At 42.2% G+C, this 21,085-nt stretch overlaps 2 protein-coding genes across 2 annotated transcripts; one reads left to right on the top strand and one right to left on the bottom strand.

The window, feature by feature from the left end:
* The first annotated feature begins 31 nt into the window (after window positions 1-31).
* On the top strand, window positions 32-18,904 carry KBTBD4 (kelch repeat and BTB domain containing 4). The gene is made up of 4 exons (XM_042439077.1): window positions 32-188; window positions 4,454-5,098; window positions 14,412-14,518; window positions 17,384-18,904. Exons 1-4 carry the CDS (start codon window positions 170-172, stop codon window positions 18,242-18,244), a joined length of 1,632 nt encoding a protein of 543 aa, XP_042295011.1. The 5' UTR covers window positions 32-169; the 3' UTR covers window positions 18,245-18,904.
* PTPMT1 (protein tyrosine phosphatase mitochondrial 1) lies at window positions 18,897-21,050 on the bottom strand. The gene is made up of 4 exons (XM_042439189.1): window positions 20,704-21,050; window positions 20,467-20,544; window positions 20,190-20,384; window positions 18,897-19,341 (listed from the first exon to the last, which is right to left on the bottom strand). Exons 1-4 carry the CDS (start codon window positions 20,965-20,967, stop codon window positions 19,129-19,131), a joined length of 750 nt encoding a protein of 249 aa, XP_042295123.1. The 5' UTR covers window positions 20,968-21,050; the 3' UTR covers window positions 18,897-19,128.
* Window positions 21,051-21,085: the final 35 nt, after the last annotated feature.

Below are 21,085 nucleotides of genomic sequence, written 5' to 3'. Positions count from 1 at the left end.
GGGCAAACCGTCCGTGCGCATGCGCGCCCGCGACAAGAGAGAGGGCCGAAATGATGAGGAAATAAAGGGGGCGGAGCTATCGCTGTTTAGCTTGGTCGCGCGCGCGCACACACACATTGGCGCGAGCCCCCTCTGAGTGGTTCCTGGCGCGAAGTCCCTAGACGCTGGCATGAAGGGAGGCGCCGCAAGTAAGAGCCCCAGGAAGAGGGGGAGGAGGAGGAGGAGAGGGGGCGCGCGCCCAGGAACCGTTGACGCGGGGGGGGGGGGGGGGGGGGGGGGGGGGGGGCGGGGAAATGTCAGGGCTTCCTCTCTCGAGCAGCCCCTTCGCCTCTGTGGACCCCGGATGGCAGGCGGCAGGCAGGTGCCCTCCTGATCCTCCTCAGGGCAGGGGAGGCGCCACCTCCACAAGATGGAGGGCGTCATGGCCACATACCAAAGCTCAAGACGCCCATAAAACCATTGCATTGCATAGGGTCTAGTTACAGCTTTACTACTACTGCTACTATTACTGTACATACGCCGTATTGTTTTATGTATTTTGGGGGTTTTGTGCGCCTTCAGGTCGTTTTCCCAATTAGGGAGACCCTGAGGAGGACCTGTCATGGGGGTTTCCATGTAATGGTATATACGCACACAAACACATATACACTATATATATATATATATATATATATATATATAGTACTGTATATGACACACGCATATATGCATGCAGCATATATGCACTGCACATGCATATGTACATACTGTATATGCTTCCATCGAATCCATATGTGTGTATGTATGTGTATATATATATATATATATATAAAATCATAAAACTTTTCTATATACAGTATCCCGCTGTTCTACCATAAGGCAATCAGTGTATATGTATGTGTATGTATATATCTGTGTGTGTGTCCCTCCATATTCGCTAGGGTTAGAGGAAACCACAAATAACCAAAACACCATGTTTTCACCTGAAGGACACCTCTCTAGGAATCTCTAGGTCCTCCAGTGCAACTCTGTGGTCAATGTCCAACATACACTGACCATAGAATGGCACTGGAGTAGCTACAAATGGTCTTTCAGTGCAACTTTTAGTTAAAGTTGACCACAGAGTTGCACTGGAGGACCTAGACAGTCCTAGAGAGAACATATTAATGAAATCCGTGAATAATCAAGGCCACAAATATGGAGGGATGAGTGTAGACTGTAGATGTATACACACACAGACACATAAATGTATATATACAGCTGTGATGACTAGGTCATCCTGTCATACAATGGCATATATATAAATATATATACTGTACTGTATATCCATGTGTCTGTATATACATATATACAAATGTGTATATACATACATATGTGTGTATATATATATATATATACACACACACACACACACATACAGTCAGCCCTGCTTATCCACAGATTTGTTATCCACAGAATCAGCCATCCACAGCTTGAAAATATTCAAAAAATATACAAAATCCAAACAGCAAACCTTGATTTTAACATTTTATATAAGGGATACCATTTTACTATCCATTGTATTTAATGGAACTTGAACATCCATGAAATTTAGTAGCCACAGGGCATCCTCAAACCAAACCCCAGCAGATACCAAGGGCCTACTGTATGTATGTATATAAATATATATTTGTGTGTACATATATATGTGTGTGTGTATATATATATATATATATATACAGTATAAGCAATTAAGCATGGTGGCTTAGTGGTTAAGATGCCAATTCTGACCAACAGAAAATTGGAAAGTTGGCAGTTCGAGTGCTGCATGTTGGGGTGAGCTCCTGTCACTAGTCCCAGCTTCTGCCAACCTAGCAGTTCAAAAGCATGCAAATGCAACTAGATAAATAGGTACAGTGGTACCTCGGGATACGAAATACCCAGGTTACGAAATTTCCGGGATACGAAAAAATCCCATTGGAAATAATTGTTCCGGGTTACGAATGTTTTTTCGGGTTACGAAAAAATTTTTGGTGCTTTTCGGCGCTATTTTACACGGAATCGCGGCTTTTCCCCATTAGCGCCTATGGCATTTCGGCTTACGAAGGCTTTTCGGCTTACGAAGGCTTTTCGGGTTACGAAAGCGGCCGCGGAACGAATTAATTTCGTAACCCGAGGGAGCAGTGTACCACTTCTCAGTGGGAAGGTAACAGCATTCGGTGCAGTCATGCTAGTCACATGACCACCAGAGCAGTCCAGAACACACACCACACACAACAACAACAACAATAATAACAGTAATTTTTTATTTCTTTCCTGCCTCTCAAGGCTTGAGGCAGGGCCAAAACTCAAATATATAAGTTCATTAGAATAAAAGTTATATAAGTTCATCAGATAAATATGATTGAGGATATCATATTATATATACTCAGCCTTATTTTTCTGATGGTCTTATCTTTGGCCCTATACAGACAGGCCAAAATCAAGCTGCTTCGGGTCACTTTAGAGGTATGCTGTTTACATGATGCATGTATCCTAAGATTCCGGAAGCTGCACCAAAGCTGTGCACCAGTCCTTAGGACTGGATCGTGGCTTTGGTGCGGCTTCCGGGCTCTTAGTATGCATGCATTATTTAAACAGCATACCTCCAAAGTGACCCAAAGCAGCTTGATTTTGGCCTGTCTGTATGGAGCCTTTGTTAAAAGGCCTTGCTGGCTTTCAGTATACAGTACTTACAGTACTTTGAGCAAGACAACATTGTACTTGACTAGCAACAACCGTCCCCCACACATACACACACACTGAACCTACATTTAAAGGATTCCTTTCCTTTCTCCATTGTGCTGAAATTAAGGGGAAAACCCTTTCAGCATTTGCACTGTGTCCTCAAGAAGCCCATTGCCTAATACCTTTCCATCCTTTCCCCCTCTGGGAAACAAATATGCCCCAAGCCTTGAGAGAAAGTCTTGTCTGCTGCTGCTTCTGGGGGAGAGGGGAGGACTTGAGAAGGATCCAGCTTATCCTATTTGCATCCAGGACTGGCTACTGAGAAGACACATTTCTCAAAGGGGAACAGCAAATATGGTGTTGTGTAACAATGGGTTTCTTATGTAGAGAGATCTTGTTGCACCTTTGAAATTAACTGAAAGAAGTTGGCAGCATGAGCTTTTGTAGACTGCAGTCTACATAAACTGACTAAACAGACCGGCAAAAAGATCCGGCTTCAGGGTGGCGTGGGGGTGTGGCGTCCACATGCTGCAACTCTACCTCAAGCCAGCATTACGCCACCTGCTCGACCAGACAGCAGGCAGCATTGGGACGTTCCTGTGGCATGGCAATCAGATACTGCACACCGGAGAAACGCGGAAGAGCCGCTGGTGCAGTGAAAGGGGTGGCTTTTTTCCATCCCAAAAAAGAAGCAGCATTTTGCCACTGCCCTTATCTGGCACTCAAAGGGGTGGCCAGAAGCTGCTCCTTCGGGATGGTCTGCTTCGCCCCTGAGTTTATGAAAATTCATACTGTCAACTTCTTTGTTTCAGTTAGTCTCAAAGGTGCTACAAGATCTCTCTGCATACTGATTTTACATACTAACACTGCCATATCTTTGAATTCTACCACAATCAGCTTCTTAGTCATGCTCAGAATGAAGGACATTTTGGAATTCCTCTTGACAGATGTTTGGAATGTAGGGCATGGAAAAGGAGGACATCTGGTCACCCTGGGCCAGCATGAGTCCCTTTGCCCTAATGGCTGGGAGCTGTGGCTCACCCCTATTGCTTGGTTAAGGGAACAGATCCAGGGGCAGCCATGCTGTTTGTTGTTGTGTACCTTCAAGCCGGGCTCGATTTATGCTGGTGGTTTTAAGACTTATGGTTTTATGAGGTGATTTTAATTGTTTTTAAGTTTATTATAAAATAAAACTTGAATTAATTTACTATTTCTGGAAACCGCCTTGGGTCTCACTCTGGAAAGGTGGCATACAAATAAATAAATAAATAATCCATAGGGGCTGATGAGAGTTGGTTCCGACATTTGGTTTCTCACGTGTGTATATGTGTATATATACATTATATGTGTATATATACATTTTAAAACATGTTTCTACTCTACAAGACATAAAGAAGTCTTAAGAATATTTCACTTCACCTTAGCTTAGTCCATTATGCAAAATGAGCTATATTTTTAATATGCTCCTTGGATTTGCAGAATGCAGCAGCTAGTGTTTACCACCATGCAAGGTCATAAAAACATAGTATTTTAAGTTCCATGCATCCTAAGGAATTTTGTTCTGTGATATATTGATGGATGCTTAAAATGCAAGAAACTAGCAGCATGGTCCAGGAAGAGACTTTTGCACACAAACATTTCACTACTATTTAATATACATGCCTTCATGACCTGATATTTAAATGTATAAGCCTATGGGTTGTTTGGCTGAGAATACAATACAGCACAGATCTGTAACATAGAATTTCCAATGTCTGTTGCATTTCAGATTGCTGGAGGTCCAATCAAGGCAACAATATGGACTCACTGGAGGAGACTGGAGGTTCCTCAGCAGAGGAAACTGGAAATTCTTCAACTGAGGAGAACTACTTTGTGAATTATACATTCACTGACCGTTCTCATTCAGGCCGTGTTGCTCAAGGGATTATGAAACTGTGCCTAGAGGATGAGCTCTTTGCTGATGTTACCATTTCTGTGGAAGGCAAAGAATTTCAACTGCACCGACTAGTCCTCTCTGCTCAGAGCTGCTTCTTTCGTTCTATGTTCACATCCAACCTGAAGGAGGCACATAACCGGGTGATTGAGTTACAAGATGTTAGTGAGAGTGTCTTTCAGCTTCTAGTAGATTATATATATCATGGAACTGTGAAGCTGAGGGCAGAAGATTTGCAGGAAACATATGAAGTGGCAGATATGTACCAACTAACTGCCCTCTTTGAGGAGTGCTCCCGTTTCTTGGCTCGAACAGTACAAGTGAAAAACTGTCTGCAGATTATGTGGCTGGCTGATCAGCACAGTGATGTGGAACTCTACACAGCTGCCAAGCACTGTGCCAAGTCATATTTATCACAACTTCAGGAAACAGAGGAGTTTCTGCACCTTCCTCTCCGTCTCCTGACAGATATTATCTCAGGTAGGTAGAATAGTTACTGATTATTTGATATACAGCCAGAAGCTGAGCAGAAATGCATACCTTTTACAGTAGTTCTGCTCTGGACTGCACAGTGGCTTTTAATACAGTGTGCCCGTGTTATACGTGGGCGCACTTTACGCGGACTTGAGCGTACGCACTCAAGCCAAAGGGGGCGCAAGGGACGGTGCGTCCCATTCAAATGAATGGGGCGCGCACCCGTGGCACCCCGCATGCTCCCGCGCCACCGCATAGGCACGAGCATAGGCGGAATTCGCCTTAGGCGGGGGGTCCAGAATGGATCCTCCGCGTAAGGCAAGCGCCCACTGTACCATCAACAATAATGTTATAGTGGGTTGTTGAGAATTAACTTTGGTGGAATTATTTTACAAGTATTCTGGTCTTTCCTGAGGGGGCAATTCTGGAAGATGGCCCTGGGAAATTGCTGTTCATCTCCTTGGTTTATGGTATTCTATTCTGTCTCTATTTAACTTTATTGAAAACATTATATACCTATGGTGTTTAAAATCTATGGGAAGAGATAGTATGGGGAGTTCAGCCCCTCCAATATGCAGATGACTTCCATTTCTAGTTCTTTTAGTCATTATATTACAGCTATGACGTTCTGAATTGGTATATGAAGTTAGCAGTGAGGGGCCAATAAATTTATACTTTATCCAGCAATAGAGTTGTTTTTCATTAATGGAATGGCCATTCTATATATGGGGATTAAACCAGTGTTGGATAGGGTACATGATCCTTGAAAACATAGATTCATAGGTTGAAAGCCTTCAGATTCTAACTTCTTGGATTCCCAATTGTCAAATTGACAGTTCCAGTTAGGCATAATACATCAAATCATTTTTAGAAAACGTATCTTGAACCATGACAACACATGTTCTAGTTACATCATGACCTGGATATTACAATGTAATTTACATGGGGTTGTCTTTGAGATGTGCCTGAAATATCAGCTTGTTGAAAATGCAATGCCTAGTTTGTAATGCAACTATAATTAAAAGTGCTGATTATAACCCTGTATTTCCCATAAAAGCCTGCTCAAATATTAAGGTCATCCACAGGAGGGTTCTTATAGAATAATACAGTGTGCCCTTACTTTACGTGGGGATTCCCCTGCGTAAAGCAAATACTGTACTGCCTATGCTTGAGCCCCATTTAAATGAATGGGGCTCGTGTGCATGACAGTGTGGCGGCGCGTGCACGCCATGGGTGCACACCCCATTCATCCCTTCTCCCTGCACACCTGGGTATGACATGGGCACAATGTACAGTGGGTCCTTGCCTTACGCGGGGATCCGTTCCGGATCCCTCCGCGTAAGGCGAATTCCACCTATGCTCAAGCCCTATTGTAAACAATGGGGCTCGTGGACCGCGACGCGGCGGGGGCGCGCGCCCATTCAATTGAATGGGATGCGCCACCCCTTCTGCCCCGCTCGAGCCCCGCAGCTTGAGCACATATGCTCAAGCCGCGTAAGGCGCACCCACATACGGCGTGGACGCGCTGTACTTGGAAGAGAACCCGAGGACCATCCAGTCCAACCCCCTGCCATACAGGAATACACAATCAAAGCACATCTTACAGATGGCCATCCAGCTTCTGTTTAAAAACCTGCAAAGAAGGAGAATCCCACCCCACTCAGAGGCAGCATATTCCATGATCAGACAGCTCTTACCATCAGGACGTTCTCCCTAATATTTAAATGGAATCTCTTCCTGTAGCTTGAATCCATTGCTCCGTCTCTTAGTCTCTGGAGCTACAGAAAACAAGTTTGCTCCATCCTCAATATAACATCCCCCCAAATATTTAACATGGCTATCATGTTACCCCTTAACCACCTCTTCCCCAGGCTAAACACACCCAACACTCTAAGCTGCTTCTCATAGGACATGGTTTCCAGATCTTTCACCATTTTGGTCACCTTCCTCTCGATTCATCCAAGCTTGACAATATCTCTCTTGAATTGTGGTGACCAGAACTGGACACAGTATTCCAAGTGAGGTCTCACCAAAGCAGAATAGGGTGGTACTATTACTTTCCTCAATTTAGACACTATACGCCTATTGATGCAGCCTAGAATTGCATTGGCTTTCTCAGTTGCTGCATCTCATTGCTGATTCATGTTCAGGCTGTGGTCCACTAAGTTTCCTAGATCCCTTTTGTATGTATGGCTGTCAAGCTAGGTGACATACATTCTGTATCTGTGCATTTCATTTTTCTGCCCAAATGTAGTACATTACTCCATGTTGAAATTCATTTTGTTAGTTGTGGCTCAGCTTTCTAATCTGTAATGGTCAATTTGAATTCTGATTTGTCTTTTGGGTATTAGCTACCCCTCCTAATTTAGTGTCCTCTGCAAATTTGATAAGTGTGCCCTATATTCCATCATCCAAGTCATTCATAAAGATGTTGAAAAGCACTGGGCCCTGCTAGTCACTTTTCGCCAGGAAGAGAAGGAGCCATTGTGAGCACCCTATGGGTTTGGTCAATCAATCAATTACAGATCCACCTAACAAGAGCATTGTCTGTTGCACATTTTAGTAGCTTTTTTACAAGGATACAATGGAGGACCTTGTCAAAGGCCTTGCTGAAATCAAGATATCCTACATCCACAGCATTTGCTTAATCTACCAAGCTTGTGAATCTGTCACAAAAAGAGATAAGATTAGTCTGGTATGACTTGTTTTTGAGAAACCCATGCTGACTTTTAAGTGTTCCTTTCTAAGTGATTACAGATTGTCTGTTTCATGATCTTCCGTATAATCTTCCCTGGGTTTGATGTCAGACTAACTGGACAGTAATTGTTTGGGTCCTTCCCCCCTTTTTTTGGGGGGGGGGAAGATGCCCTCTTCCAGTTTGCTGGGATCTCCCCTGTTCTCCAGGAATTCTCAAAGATGTTTGACGGTTATTCTCTGCTAGTTCTTTTAATACCCCTGGGTGTTGTTCATCTGGCCCTAGAGACTTGAATTTGTTTAAAGTAGCCAGGTGTTCCTGTACTACTACACTTATTTTCATTCTTATTTTTACATTTTGAGAAATATTACTTGCCTTACATTTTCCCAAACATGTCCAAGGAGAGCAGTTTGTAACCTTATACTCGATAAGCCTTATTTCAATATTTTTTAGTGTTGTTCCCTGTTTTGTAACATAAACACTTTGGGGTACAGTGGTATAGCTTTCTTGTTTGCTTCTGCATGTGACAGTAACAGTGCTGCAGACAGCTCACACTAAATACGGGCATACATCAGTTAACAAGATGTGTGCCTAGTTACTATGCCTTTAACAGAAAATTTGACACCACAAGCAGAAATAACATGGAAATAATAGGGGTAGGTTCCTACACTACAAAAAAGAAGGGCAGTTCAACATTTTTCAGCAATCCTTTAATTCAGAGCTAACAATATACATGTGTGGAGAATAACAACCAGTTTAGGTAAGCCTCACAAAAGTAACAAAAACATTTGAACCTCCCACCTATAGACTGTATCCACAGATGACTTTGTCTTTTTACCAACCTCATTTTTTTTGTAACTTGATGGCCAGACTTGGAGATCTGTGCATTTTAACATGCTGGGAGTAGCTGATGATGCAGGTTTATCTGCTCTCCCGTTTTCTTTCTGTTTTGTTATTTATGCATGCTCAGTAAAGGATTGCTGAGGCAGCTGCTGTTTACCTTGCCTGTTGTAGGCAGGCATATATGTCTGAAGTAAGGTCTGCTAGAGTACAATCCTGCTGTTTCCTAGCTCAAGCTTTGTTTACTGCATTGTTTACTGCAGACAGAGTCCTGCATTCCAGACACTGAAGAAAGCATATATAGCCTCCATTTGAAAAAAACACTCTGAAAAATAAAGACCTAATACCACCCATCTCATGTTAATGTGGTAGTCCCAACAGAGAAGGACATGCAAGTTCTTGTTAATTTGATAAATAAGGGATGGCAATTATTCAACCCTTCAGAAGTTTTTGGACTGCAACTCTGTGTGCTGATGTTAACTATGCTGGCTAGGGCTACTAGGGCTTGCTGTCCGATGACATTTTGAGGACTTTATGATTCCCACCCATGGGTTAAATCATTCCCATTTATTACAGGCTTGGGATTCTGTTTTGTGTGGTGGCAAATTATTATTCTTACAATAGGAGCACTTCTTTGAGCACAGTGGGAAAGTGGCATCACTTTAGGCTTGGCCCTGTGCTTGACTTATTGCAGTAACTGAATATGTGAACTGCTGCTTCACTATAGTCTGGCTATGTTTGTATTCTACATGATCCTTAAAGTACTGTAATGCACTCTACATGGTGCTTCACTTGAAGAGTGTTTGGAAGCTGAATCTAGTACAAAATGCAGCAGCCAGACTGGTGTGAGGTGTGCATTTTAGAGACCATATAACACTGGACCTACAAGAACTGTACAGGCTTTCAGTTTGCTTCCAGGTTTAATTCAAAGTGTGCTGCTGACCTACAGAGGCCTAAATTACTTGGGGCCAGGACATCTGAAAGATGGACTCCTCTCCTATGATTATGTCAAAAATTTGGAATCTTCAGAAGAGGCCCTGCTGTGGCGTATCCCAACGCCTTCTGAAGTTAGGTTGATGGCCACACATATAGCAGCACCTCACTGTGGAACTCCCAACCCAAAGAAGTTAGGATGGCCCTATCTCTTTTAAGCATCCTGTGGCTGCCTCCCAAAACAGTGCTATTCTGCATGGCTGTTTGAAATTCCTGTTTTAAGAGTTTCAAAACTGGATTCTTGGATTACTTTTAGACTGGTTTTAGCAGTTTTAAAATAGTATTTTAATGTGTATTAAACTGTATTCATTTTTGTATTGTTTTAATTGGTTTCTGTTTGTTCATTGACTTGATAGCCTTTGTGGTTTGGGAGGCAATACAGAAATACTTTAAGTAATAAATAAATAAAAATATTGCTTTGCTGAAACTTTGGAGCTTTCTACCTGGGGACTGTGCCCTCTTCTGGGCAGCCATTGGCTCATTAAGATACTGTTTAGGAAGGTGTTTGATCTTCAGAAGATGGACTGCTCTACTTTACCGTCTAAGAACTGGTTTGTAATCTTTTGTCTCTGATATTTTGGGATACTACTAATTTTTTGTTTTTGTTGTGACTGTGTGTTTTTAATTTGTGTGGCTTTTTCCTGTTTATTTGCATTGTTGTTGCTTTTTAATTTTTTAATATAATTTCTGTGATTATCCACTTTGAACTGCATGATCAAAGGTGTGATGTAAATATTTTAAATAATAAATCCTTTATTGTATACTTGAAGCATAATGTAAAGATGAAATTTAAAAGACCTATTTTTAATATATATATATATATATATATATATATATATATATATATATATATTTTAAATACATTTTCAAAAGCATTAAAAGCCCAGGGAAAAATAGACTAGATATTCCTGAACATAAAGCTTATTTAACAACCAGGATGTGTTAGAAGCTGTATATAAATACCAGGTATGAAATTTTCAGTGAAAGGAAGAGCAAGATTCTTTTAAGATAATAGTGATGAAAGCCACAGAAAGCAATTACGGTTTTCTGTAAAACAATGGTTTCTTAAAATTTTGGAAATTGTGGATAATACTTTAATATTCATTAACATGCTACCAAACCTCAGCCAGTGAACGAGGCATTTTGCCGCTCATACAGAGATTAGATGTAATCCTTTGCATTTCTAAGACAGCAATCACTGTTGAATTAGACACTTTGCTTGGCTTAAAATGAAAGCCACTGTACCAACAAGGAGAGAAGTAATTGGTCAAATGTTTTAATTCAGTTAAATTCAAATCAGTTGATATTTTGTTCTCCTAAACAGACTATTTAGACTGTTAAGTATCCCTTCCAAAGTATTCTTTCCAAATAAATGCCATGGTTTTTTCATTGTCATCAAATAGCAATTTAAAATATAGTATATATACTCATGTATTAATTTAGAAATTTTAGTTAAAAAAAAAAGACTAAAAAGTTGTGAGATTTGTGGAGGAGGATGAAGTCTGTGTCCAGGTACTAAATTGTGACTGGATGAGAATCTAGTGAACAGCCAGGTGTGGACCATGGTAATGAGCTAAGTAGACCAGGTGATTGCATTAACTAATTAGAAAGGTATAATTTGCCTTGTGGGTCTACTGAGTCTTGGGAGCATTCATTGAATCCTGCTCTCCATGCTGCCCTCATGGTAATGTATGCATGCTGCTATCAGGATTTTGTACGATGCCATTCATATTGTTTTGCTTCAGTTTTTGAGACTTCTGTTAAGTAAAGTTTTGTTAAATTTCCTCAAACCTCTGCTGTCATTTTTTCTTTAATACTCACACCCCAACATTCTGTTCACCCAACATTGGATTGGATTTCTGTTTGTTCAGGCCTTAGAGTTAAGCCAGCTGCTGCAAAGCCAATGCTATGAAAGAACTTTAGTTCTGGAAGTTAGCTGTGGTTTACGGTACATATTTATCATGTTTACATATTCCAAACTTGTATAGTAACAAGTGGTTATATAGTTTTTGTGACTCATAGCCTCCAACTCTAATCAGTCCCTCTGTTCTTGAGACCTCATCCTCAGCAATCCATTTTGTTCAACTGTTGAAACCACCTGACTTTTCTGCATCTATGTAACCTAGTAATCTGTAAACTAGCTCAGAAAATGTTCTATTTTCCACTTCCTTCTGAGGAAAAGACATTTTTCAGTAGTCATGAGCAATGCAGTATTATTATCCATTGCTAAAAATTGCAAGCCATGATCTAATGAGGTTTAGCCACTGATGGAAATGTTTCCCTTAGTGGAATTGGGACGTAACAATAACCTCAAACACACACTGCAGTCCCCATGAGACTCCAAAGCCTACTCTTGGGTCACACGGTACCATGGGTTTTGAAACGGAGGGAGAAACTTCAGTCCATTTGGTACTCCAGCACCAGTGCAATATTGCATTTAGGCCTTAACATATTTCAGCTCAGGTAATATAATACAAGTATCCCTTATCCAGAATGTTTGGGGCCAGAAGTGTTTTGGATTTTGGAATATTTGTATATACATAATGGGATATCTTGGAGATGGGGCCCAAGTCTAAACATGAAATTCATTTATGTTTTGTATACACCTTATACAGTACATGTAGCCTGAAGGTAATTGTATACATAATAACTTTGTACATGAAACAAAGTGTGTGTACACTGAACCATCTCAGCTGACCATGTGGATAATTGTGGAATTTGGAATATTTTCAGTCTCAGAATTCTGGCTAAGGGAAACTTGACTCAACTCAAATGAAATTAATTTGTTTTATATACACTTTATACACATAAGACTCCTAACTTGTGAATGAACTAGCAGAGGTGCCACTGCCTCAAAGTGCCATGTCAGTGCTCAAAAAGTTTTGAATTTTGGAGGATTTTCAACCTATACTGACTTTTAAGAGTATTATCCTTTAGGATTTTTTAATTAATATTAATGTTAACCAATATTAACAAATTAATTGCCCATTCCACAGCAAAGTCAGAAGTGCAGAGGATAAATGTCTTTTGTTCAGCTTTTACTTTCAGTATTTGCAACAGTGTAAAAAGTCTTTATATTTACTTAGGTCCATAGAATACATACTATAAGTGTATGATGAAACTTTATGCTGAGATATTCTATGTAAGAAAATATGGAACACTTTGGAGGTATGCTGTTTAAATGATGCATGCGTCCTAAGAGTCTGGAAGCAAAGGACTGGAGCACAGCTTTGGCGCAGCTTCTGATCTCTTAAGATGTGTGTGTCATTTAAACAACATACCTCCAAAGTGACCCAAAGTAGTCTGTTCAGGCCCTCAGTCACCATAGAGAGATTTGTATGTTGTCTCTATACAATCAAGCTATGCCTGTCAAGAGAGGTATTGCTTCTCCTATTTCCAGCATATAACTCTTAACCGCTCTGAGAGCCTTTAGGGCTGAAGGGCGGGGTATAAATACCATAAATAAATAAATAAATAAATAAATAACATATTATCAGGAGAATGTTGATTTCCTTTTGGGTGTTGACTCTTTTCAGGGAGTAGGCCAGTTAGTTGTAGTACAAGTTGCAAAATGGTGAGAGGCCAGCTTTCTTGTCTTCAGGACAACAGACTTTCACTTGGCATTTTTCCTGCCAAAAGGAAATGTTAGCAGAACATGCATTTGGTTCAGTGCTGTTTAGTGAAAGATGTTGCTGAATCAAAGATGTGTGCAAGTTATGAGTACAGAACAAATAGAAAAATGAAATGGTAGAAGTGGGCAAAGTGGTAAGAGGCAGCTACAGATGGAGTTTGTAAAGCAAGGATCAAGTGAGGAACCTACATGAGTGAAGTAGAGATTGAGCCTCCACAGCAGCATAAAAACCTAGTTGACTAAAATATTTTTAGAGAGAGGTTTAGAAAGAGAAGGTTATTAACAGTAATTACCAAAGTAATTGTCAGTTAATGGCATGATTTTCAGTGTACTGTTGGTGATACATAAAATACTTCATCTATAATAGGCATATTTGTAAACATTTTCTTTAACCTACAGATCAACGTCAGCACCCTTAATTTTGGAGGCATCCAAAGAAAAAAATAGTACATTTCACAGAAAGCATTAATACTGAACAGTGTTTTACTGTTCATCTGTTACCATGCCTAATGTCCAACTTTTAGAACTGATATATCTATTAACTTGCTGACTTCTACAGTCACTGATATTATTATTAGTAATGAGATCAACCAAACAAAACTAGCTTCCCAGCAGCAACAGATCTGGAGATTAGAAATTTAGGCTTTCGTTGTAACAACCAGTGAGTCCTTGTTAGATCAGATTCACAGCATTATACTGAAAAGTAAATATTGCCACAAATGGTTTTTAATGTTTCTGAGCAGTACATCTGCTTGAAATATGTTAGGATTTTGAATCAATGAATGACAACCATTAGTACTATTGGAATCTTTTTTGTCATCAAAAATATGAGTTGGTACGTGGGTATCAGATAATATAGGCAATGTTAGTCTGCTATAGCAGCATTCAATCCTCTGTAAATTATCTTACATCAAGGAATACGAAACCTTCCAGATCATTGAAAACTGAATGAAAGTATTTTTTTAACTGTAGGAAGAAGGGGGTGGTCTAGTATTGACATCACATTTCCCAGATAAGTCATGAGCTCACTAGATGGTTCAGTGTTCTATAGAATAGGAATGACACTATAAATAAATGTGTTATTTTAAAAAGTACTTTTTATGCTGTACTGTGCCATGCAAGCTGAATACTTCATAATTTTTGTCTTTGCAACCATACAGATGGGGTTCCATGTTCCCAGAATCCAACATCTGCCATAGAAACCTGGATTGGCTTTAATAAAGAAGAGCGTGGAGGTTTTTCAGAGATACTGCGGTCAAATTTAAAGGTATGTGATTTATGAATGCAAGGTTTCTTAGCTTAGAAAACAAGACAAATAAGGAACATTTTAGAAGTGCATAAAATCATGCAAATTGTGGAGAAAGTAGCTAGGCAGATACCTTGTTCTGTAATAATAGAAGATTCCAGGATCACCCAACGAAACTGAATAAGAAATTCAGACAAAAGGAAAAGAGGTACTCTTTACACCAACCATTTCTAAACTACAGTTGTCCCTTCATATTTGCGATCTCAGTGTGAGCCTCACCCACCTTCTTCTCCTTTGCCTGGGACCAGCTGGTTCCAGGCAAAGGAGAAGGTGAGCGGAGCCGGCGCTCGCTGCCCATTACCCTTCAACTGTGGTTGGGACTTCTCCTGTGCTTGGGACTGGGCAGAGACCTCGATTTTGAAAGACTATACAGTGGTGCCTCGGGTTACGAAATTAATTCGTTCCGCCATTCCCTTCGTAACGCGATAATTTCGTAACCCGAAATAGCTTTCCGTTAGCGCTGGAAGCCTATAGCATTTGAATTTCGCGCCAAAATGAATTTTGTAACCCGAAAAATATTTCGTAACCCGAAACAGTTTTTGCCAATCCAACTTTTTCGTATCCCGGAAATTTCGTAACCCGCGCATTTCGTATCCCGAGGTACCACTGTATGGTTCTCAGTTGCTGAGACACAGAAGCAGGACAGTGCCACTGTGTATATATATTGCTTGTGAGTGTCTTATAATCATCAAGTTGACCTTTGTGGAAACACAATACAGTCTCAAATGATCTCTCACACTTCATTCGTCCCTTATCTACAATCATGTATAATTTTTGTTGAAAATTTGAGGTGCTCCAGATGCTGGGGTGACTTAATATTTGAAATACTAAAGTTAAAATGTCAGTTTAAACCTCTTAGTTTCTCATTTCCATAACTGTTTCTTAAAAATTGGTTACAGTTATGCTTCTCACACAACACAATTAGAGCATTTTGATTCCACTTGCATTCACATGGTTCCAATCTGTAGGGAAGATAATTTAGAATTCTCAGAGAGATCTAGTGCCTCACCAAACTACAGATCACAGGATCCCATAAGATGGAACCATGGCAGTTAAGGTAGAATCAGTGATATAATTGTGAGTATGAAGAGCCACTAATGCTTGGTCTGAAATAAAAGGGTAATGAGACTTTCATTCTAGAATATTGTGTGCAAATAGCTTACTATCTTGTAGTAGTCTTGTGAGAATATGTAATAGATTTGTCTCGATTTGTCTGCAGCCTTCGACACTGTTGATCACTGTCTCCTAATTGACATACTCTCTGACCTTGGGTTCTCAGACTCTGTTCTCAACTGGTTTAGATCTTACTTGTCTGGCAGATCTTTTGCAGTAGTTGCAGGGGGTCAGACTTCTTCTCCTGTTCCCTTATCTGTTGGAGTTCCCCAGGGCTCTGTTCTGGGTCCCCTTCTGTTTTCTCTCTACACACTGTCCTTAGGAAAACTCATTAGCTCTCTTGGCTTTTCCTACCATCTGTTTGCCGATGACACCCAATTGTATCTTTCCACCCCTGACCTTTCTCCAATGCTTCAACAGCAAGTCTTGTCTTGCCTTACAGCTGTCTCGCAGTGGATGCGCCATCGGTGTTTGAAGCTCAACATGTCCAAGACGGAGCTTCTTGTCTTTCCTCCTAAGCCCACTCTTCAACACTCCTTTTCTGTCTCTGTGGACAACATTTCTATTCAACCAGTCCAGCAAGCCCGCAGTCTTGGTTTTATCTTTGACTCTTCTCTGTCGTGTATCCCTCAGATCCAGACCACAGCCAAGGCTTGTAGATTCTTTTTGTACAATATTGCCAAAATCCGACCATATCTCTCCGCCTCTACTGCCAAGATCCTGGTCCATGCCCTAGTGGTCTCACGACTTGATTACTGTAACGTCCTCCTGGCTGGGCCTCCTCTTTCTCACCTCCGTCCTTTAATCTCTGTCCAGCATTCAGCTGCACGCATTATCACTTCCACCCACCGCTCTGACCACATCTCTCCTGTGTTGGCATCCCTTCACTGGCTCCCTCTCCCTTTCCACATTCAGTACAAGCTCCTGCTGTTGACATTCAAAGCCCTCCATGGTCTGGCCCCTCCTTACTTATCAGACCTTCTTTCTCCTCACCTTCCCACCAGGGCCCTCCGTTCTGGTAGTCAAGGGTTCCTGTCTTAGCCCAGGATTTCCTCTGCCCTATCCCGGATTCGCCCCTTTTCACTTGCTGCCCCTCACTCCTGGAACCTTCTTCCCCCACAAGCAAGAGCCATCACTTCTTTAACTAGCTTCAAAACGGAGTTGAAGACCATCCTGTTCAGAGAAGCCTTCCCAGGCATTGCATAATTGTCACTTACTACTTGATGTTCTTTTGGTGCCCGTTTATCGAACCATTTCCTGTATTGCTATGTACTGTATATGCATTATCCTACTTGAGGGTATGTATTTTCCCTGGAATGATTAACCATCTATTATGAAGCCAAGCCCTCCCTTCAGTCCATCTGCCTTGGTCCAGGCCTTGGAGGTAGAGAGGAACTGCTGGACCTCTTACCCTTTCCCTCCACCACTCCCTTCTCCTTCTGTGTCATGTCTTTTTAGATTGTAAGCCCGAGGGCAGGGATCCGTCTAACTAAAAAGATTGCATGTACAGCGCTGTGTAAATTTACAGCGCTTCATAAATAAAGAATAATAATAATAATAATAATAATAATGGTATAACACCCGAGTTGTAATGCCCTAAATCTAATGTATGGAGTGGAGTTATACTGTATTTCTGATTAGCAAATTTCCTGCTGACTGAATTTCTGGACAGAGACCCATGCAAATCTAATGTAAGCTCATTTTCTTCTTTAGGAAATTGGAGAAAATGTTCACATCTACTTGATTGGAAAGGAGTCATCCCGTACACATTCTCTTGCTGTATCACTGCACTGTGCTGATGATGAATCCATCTCTGTTAGTGGTCAAAACAGCTTGTGTCACCAGATCACTGCAGCCTGCAAGCATGGTAGTGACCTGTATGTTGTTGGAGGATCCATTCCACGTCGCATGTGGAAATGCAACAACACAACAGTAGACTGGGAATGGTGTGCACCCCTGCCCCGTGACAGGCTTCAACACACTCTGGTTTCTGTACCCAGTAAGGATTGTATCTATTCACTGGGTGGCAAGACACTACAAGATATCCTCTCTAATGCAATCATATACTACAGAGTGAAAGACAATGTATGGACAGAAACTAGCCAACTGGAGGTAGCTGTCTCTGGAGCTACAGGTGTAAATCTCAATGGTGTCATTTATTTGTTGGGTGGTGAGGAAAACGACCTGGACTTTTTTACCAAGCCTTCGCGGCTTATTCAGTGCTATGACACCAACACAGAAAAGTGCCATGTGAAGCCTTACGTGTTACCTTTTGCAGGCTGCATGCATGCTGCAGTGCACAAGGACCTGGTGTTCATAGTAGCAGAAGGGGATTCGTTGTTGTGCTATAACCCTCTACTGGATAGCTTCACCAGACTCTGCTTGCCAGATGCCTGGAGTTCAGTGCCATCCCTCTGGAAAATTGCTAGCTGTAATGGGAACATCTACATCTTCCGAGATCGCTACAAAAAGGGAGATGCCAACACCTTCAAACTCAATCCAGCCACTTCTGTGGTAACTGTCACCAGTGGTCTGAAAGTGCTCCTTACAAATTTACAGTTTGTTTTGGCATGAGGGAAGAAAAAACTATCACCAAGACAGTGGAAACATTCCATTAAGCAGGGCAGAGATGTGTAGACCCCATAGCACCAGTTATCCGAGGCAGACCTCACTATATTTAGAATTCCACCCTTCCTTCAAACTTCCACTCACAAAACAGCAGCACCACTACCCACACTTGCTCTCACTAGCACTTTACTAGTGTGGTCTGGGTCCTTTCTGGATTGCTGCTAGCATTATAGCCTCTGCTGATCAACATTTGTGTCTCAAAGCCCCACAGCTAAATGGCTTTTAAGGCTTAAATCTTTTACCACCAGCAAATACTTGTAAAAGTAATTGAATTGTTACTCCAGTTACTTAGAGCTCCCCATGTTGCAGGTTATGTAGTGTTTCAGAACATCCTAGGGAGCTGCAACTACCAGACAAGTTGTTAACCCTTCCTCAATAGAGCTCTTTAGTGAAAGGTACTGAAAATAATACATGCTGCAGTTTTCTAGATTGTGCTAGGAATAGAGGCGACCACTATTCCCTGCTATTCCATCTGGCAGGAAAAGCATCTCTTGCTGACATTGCACCAATGGTGAGATGCCCTGCCCTGATACTTACTGTCAAACATGTCTGTTGATACAGTAAATCCCGAGGTGCAAAACTCAATAAAGGCCTCTACTGGAACAATGGAGTGGTTTAATCATTGCTTGTATTTGAGTCAGAAGCACTGACAAGTGGTCCCATTCATGTACTTTGAAACAGTGAGCAGCAGAGATAACTGTACAGTAGAGGCAAAATATGCCCAACTACTGGTGGTAAAGCTGGGAAGTATTAAAATTCTTTTGTTCTAATGCTGCAGAAGCTTCCTGTTTCGTAGCTGAGGCAACTGTAGTCCATTCCTAAGTAATATTTTAAGAACCAGGTGTTTTCAGACGGTTGTTTTGAATCTGCTTTGCTGGTTCATGCTCTCCATCTAGTAGTTTTTCTTGTGATGATGTAGGAGTTCCATCAGTTACACACTTATGAAAGTCCTCTAGCAACTGAACTTGTTTAGTGCGGACGATGATATGAGGACGGATCTTAGCAATGGCTTCTATTGCTTCTTGAGGGGTCCACTGGTGAACCTACAAAGGCAGAAAAGCCAAATAGGAAGACATCTGAACTGGAAACAAAGTAGTGTACAGTATGTGATACAGTGAGATGGGGAAGTTATTTTACAATACAGCCCTATTTCATAGACCACGAATTAATATTTCCCATCTAACAGTTCTTCAGCTGAAATCTGCCTTGAGCTGATCCCAGTAGAGTCTGCAACAGTTACAATATCCATTCTTTCTCAGCTCTTGCAGAGGCAAGGATGACTTCTGAACTGCTTTCCATTCAGTTGTTACAGAAAGAATGTATGCTTCAGTACAGCCCAAATAGCACACAGTGTTAAATGGGACACAGACCTAGGCAAAGATCTTGTTCCCAAAACTTAAAACCACCTGCAATTGATTAAAATTGATTATTATTCCACCTAGTATGTTAGGGTCACTATACTATTCTTCCACTTTGCAAAGAGCAAGGGGCTTTCAAGTATTCACTTGGATGAAGAAATAATCCTAGGTGCTGAAAGTAATACATACTAGCCACATACAAGGAACCTGACAGGCACTGTCGTTTTCTGTTCCAATTAATACCCAATGAAAGTGCCACCTGGTATAGTTGGATTTGGTTCCTTTATGTCCCTGTTGGGAGCGGTCCCAGAAAAACTCGCACGTCTCCTCATGTCCTTGAGCAGAAGCACTTTTATGTACTAATAAGGCAAAGCTCTCTTGCCATCACCACATTTTTCTGTCTGTACTAAGAATCAGCAACCGGCTCTTCAGACGTTGAGCAGCAACTCCTGGTAGCGTAATAAATAACGGGTGGAAGCCGCAACCCGAGAGCATCTGGGGGACCCTCTGGTTGCCCTACAAACCTTGCTTACCTGGATTAAATATGCCGCCACCATGGTGGCACTGCGGAAGCGTCCGGCTTTGCAGTGCACATAGACGCAGTTCCCGCGCTCACGGTGCTTGAGGACGAACTCGACACCTTTGTGTAGGTTCTCCAAGGAGGGCACTCCGGTCAGGTCCACCGTACTCAGGCGCAGCTGCTCCACTCCCATGGCCTCCCATTCCTGCAGGAGGCAGAGTCAGCCTTTAGGGAGGAGGAAGGTCATGGGAAGGCTATCCTTTTGGGGGCCGGGGGGGGGGCCCCCCTGGGGGGGAACAACACAGGAACCGGGTCTCGTACTCCTCGTTCATGGTGAGCACTCCCCGGACGTTTTCCTCGTCTACCAGCTGCAAGAGAGTCAGTAAAAAGAAGGGAAGGTTAATGCCTCGTTGTCTCACTCTCTGCTATGGAATTCTGGGAGTTAGAGTTTGTTGTGGGGCCCACAGGCCCCACAACAAACTCCAACTCCCAGAATTCCCCAACCGCCTTCTCATCCCCCCTTTCACCTGCCGGCAGCGTCCCCTGAGAGGCAGGGCCCCGAGGAGGACGGCGTGGTCGATGCGGCTGAACCAGGGCCGCTGTGACCCGGGCACTCTCTCCCTGACCAGAGTGTAGAGGAGGGTCGGGTAGTAGAAGAGCCGGGCGGCGCCGGGGCCTAAGGCGGCGCGGAGCATGACGGCCAGCTCCGAGGCGGCTTCACGGCATCGGCGGAGAGAGAGCGGCAACGGCGACGAGGAGGAGGAGGAGGAGGAGCCGTTGGGGGAGTTCATGCCGCATCCCGAGCCTCCCCTCGGATAGAACTGAGAGAACCCGACCGCCTCCTCAGGGAGCGGAGGAGGGGCTGCACTCGGGCGAGACCATTCTCACGCACAAAGGGGGGGGAGGGTT

The sequence above is a fragment of the Sceloporus undulatus genome, chromosome 1, assembly GCF_019175285.1.
Source record: "Sceloporus undulatus isolate JIND9_A2432 ecotype Alabama chromosome 1, SceUnd_v1.1, whole genome shotgun sequence".
NCBI classification, from domain to species: domain Eukaryota; kingdom Metazoa; phylum Chordata; class Lepidosauria; order Squamata; family Phrynosomatidae; genus Sceloporus; species Sceloporus undulatus.
Note: the sequence above shows the minus strand (reverse complement) of the source record. Positions and strands in the feature narration are given on the sequence as shown.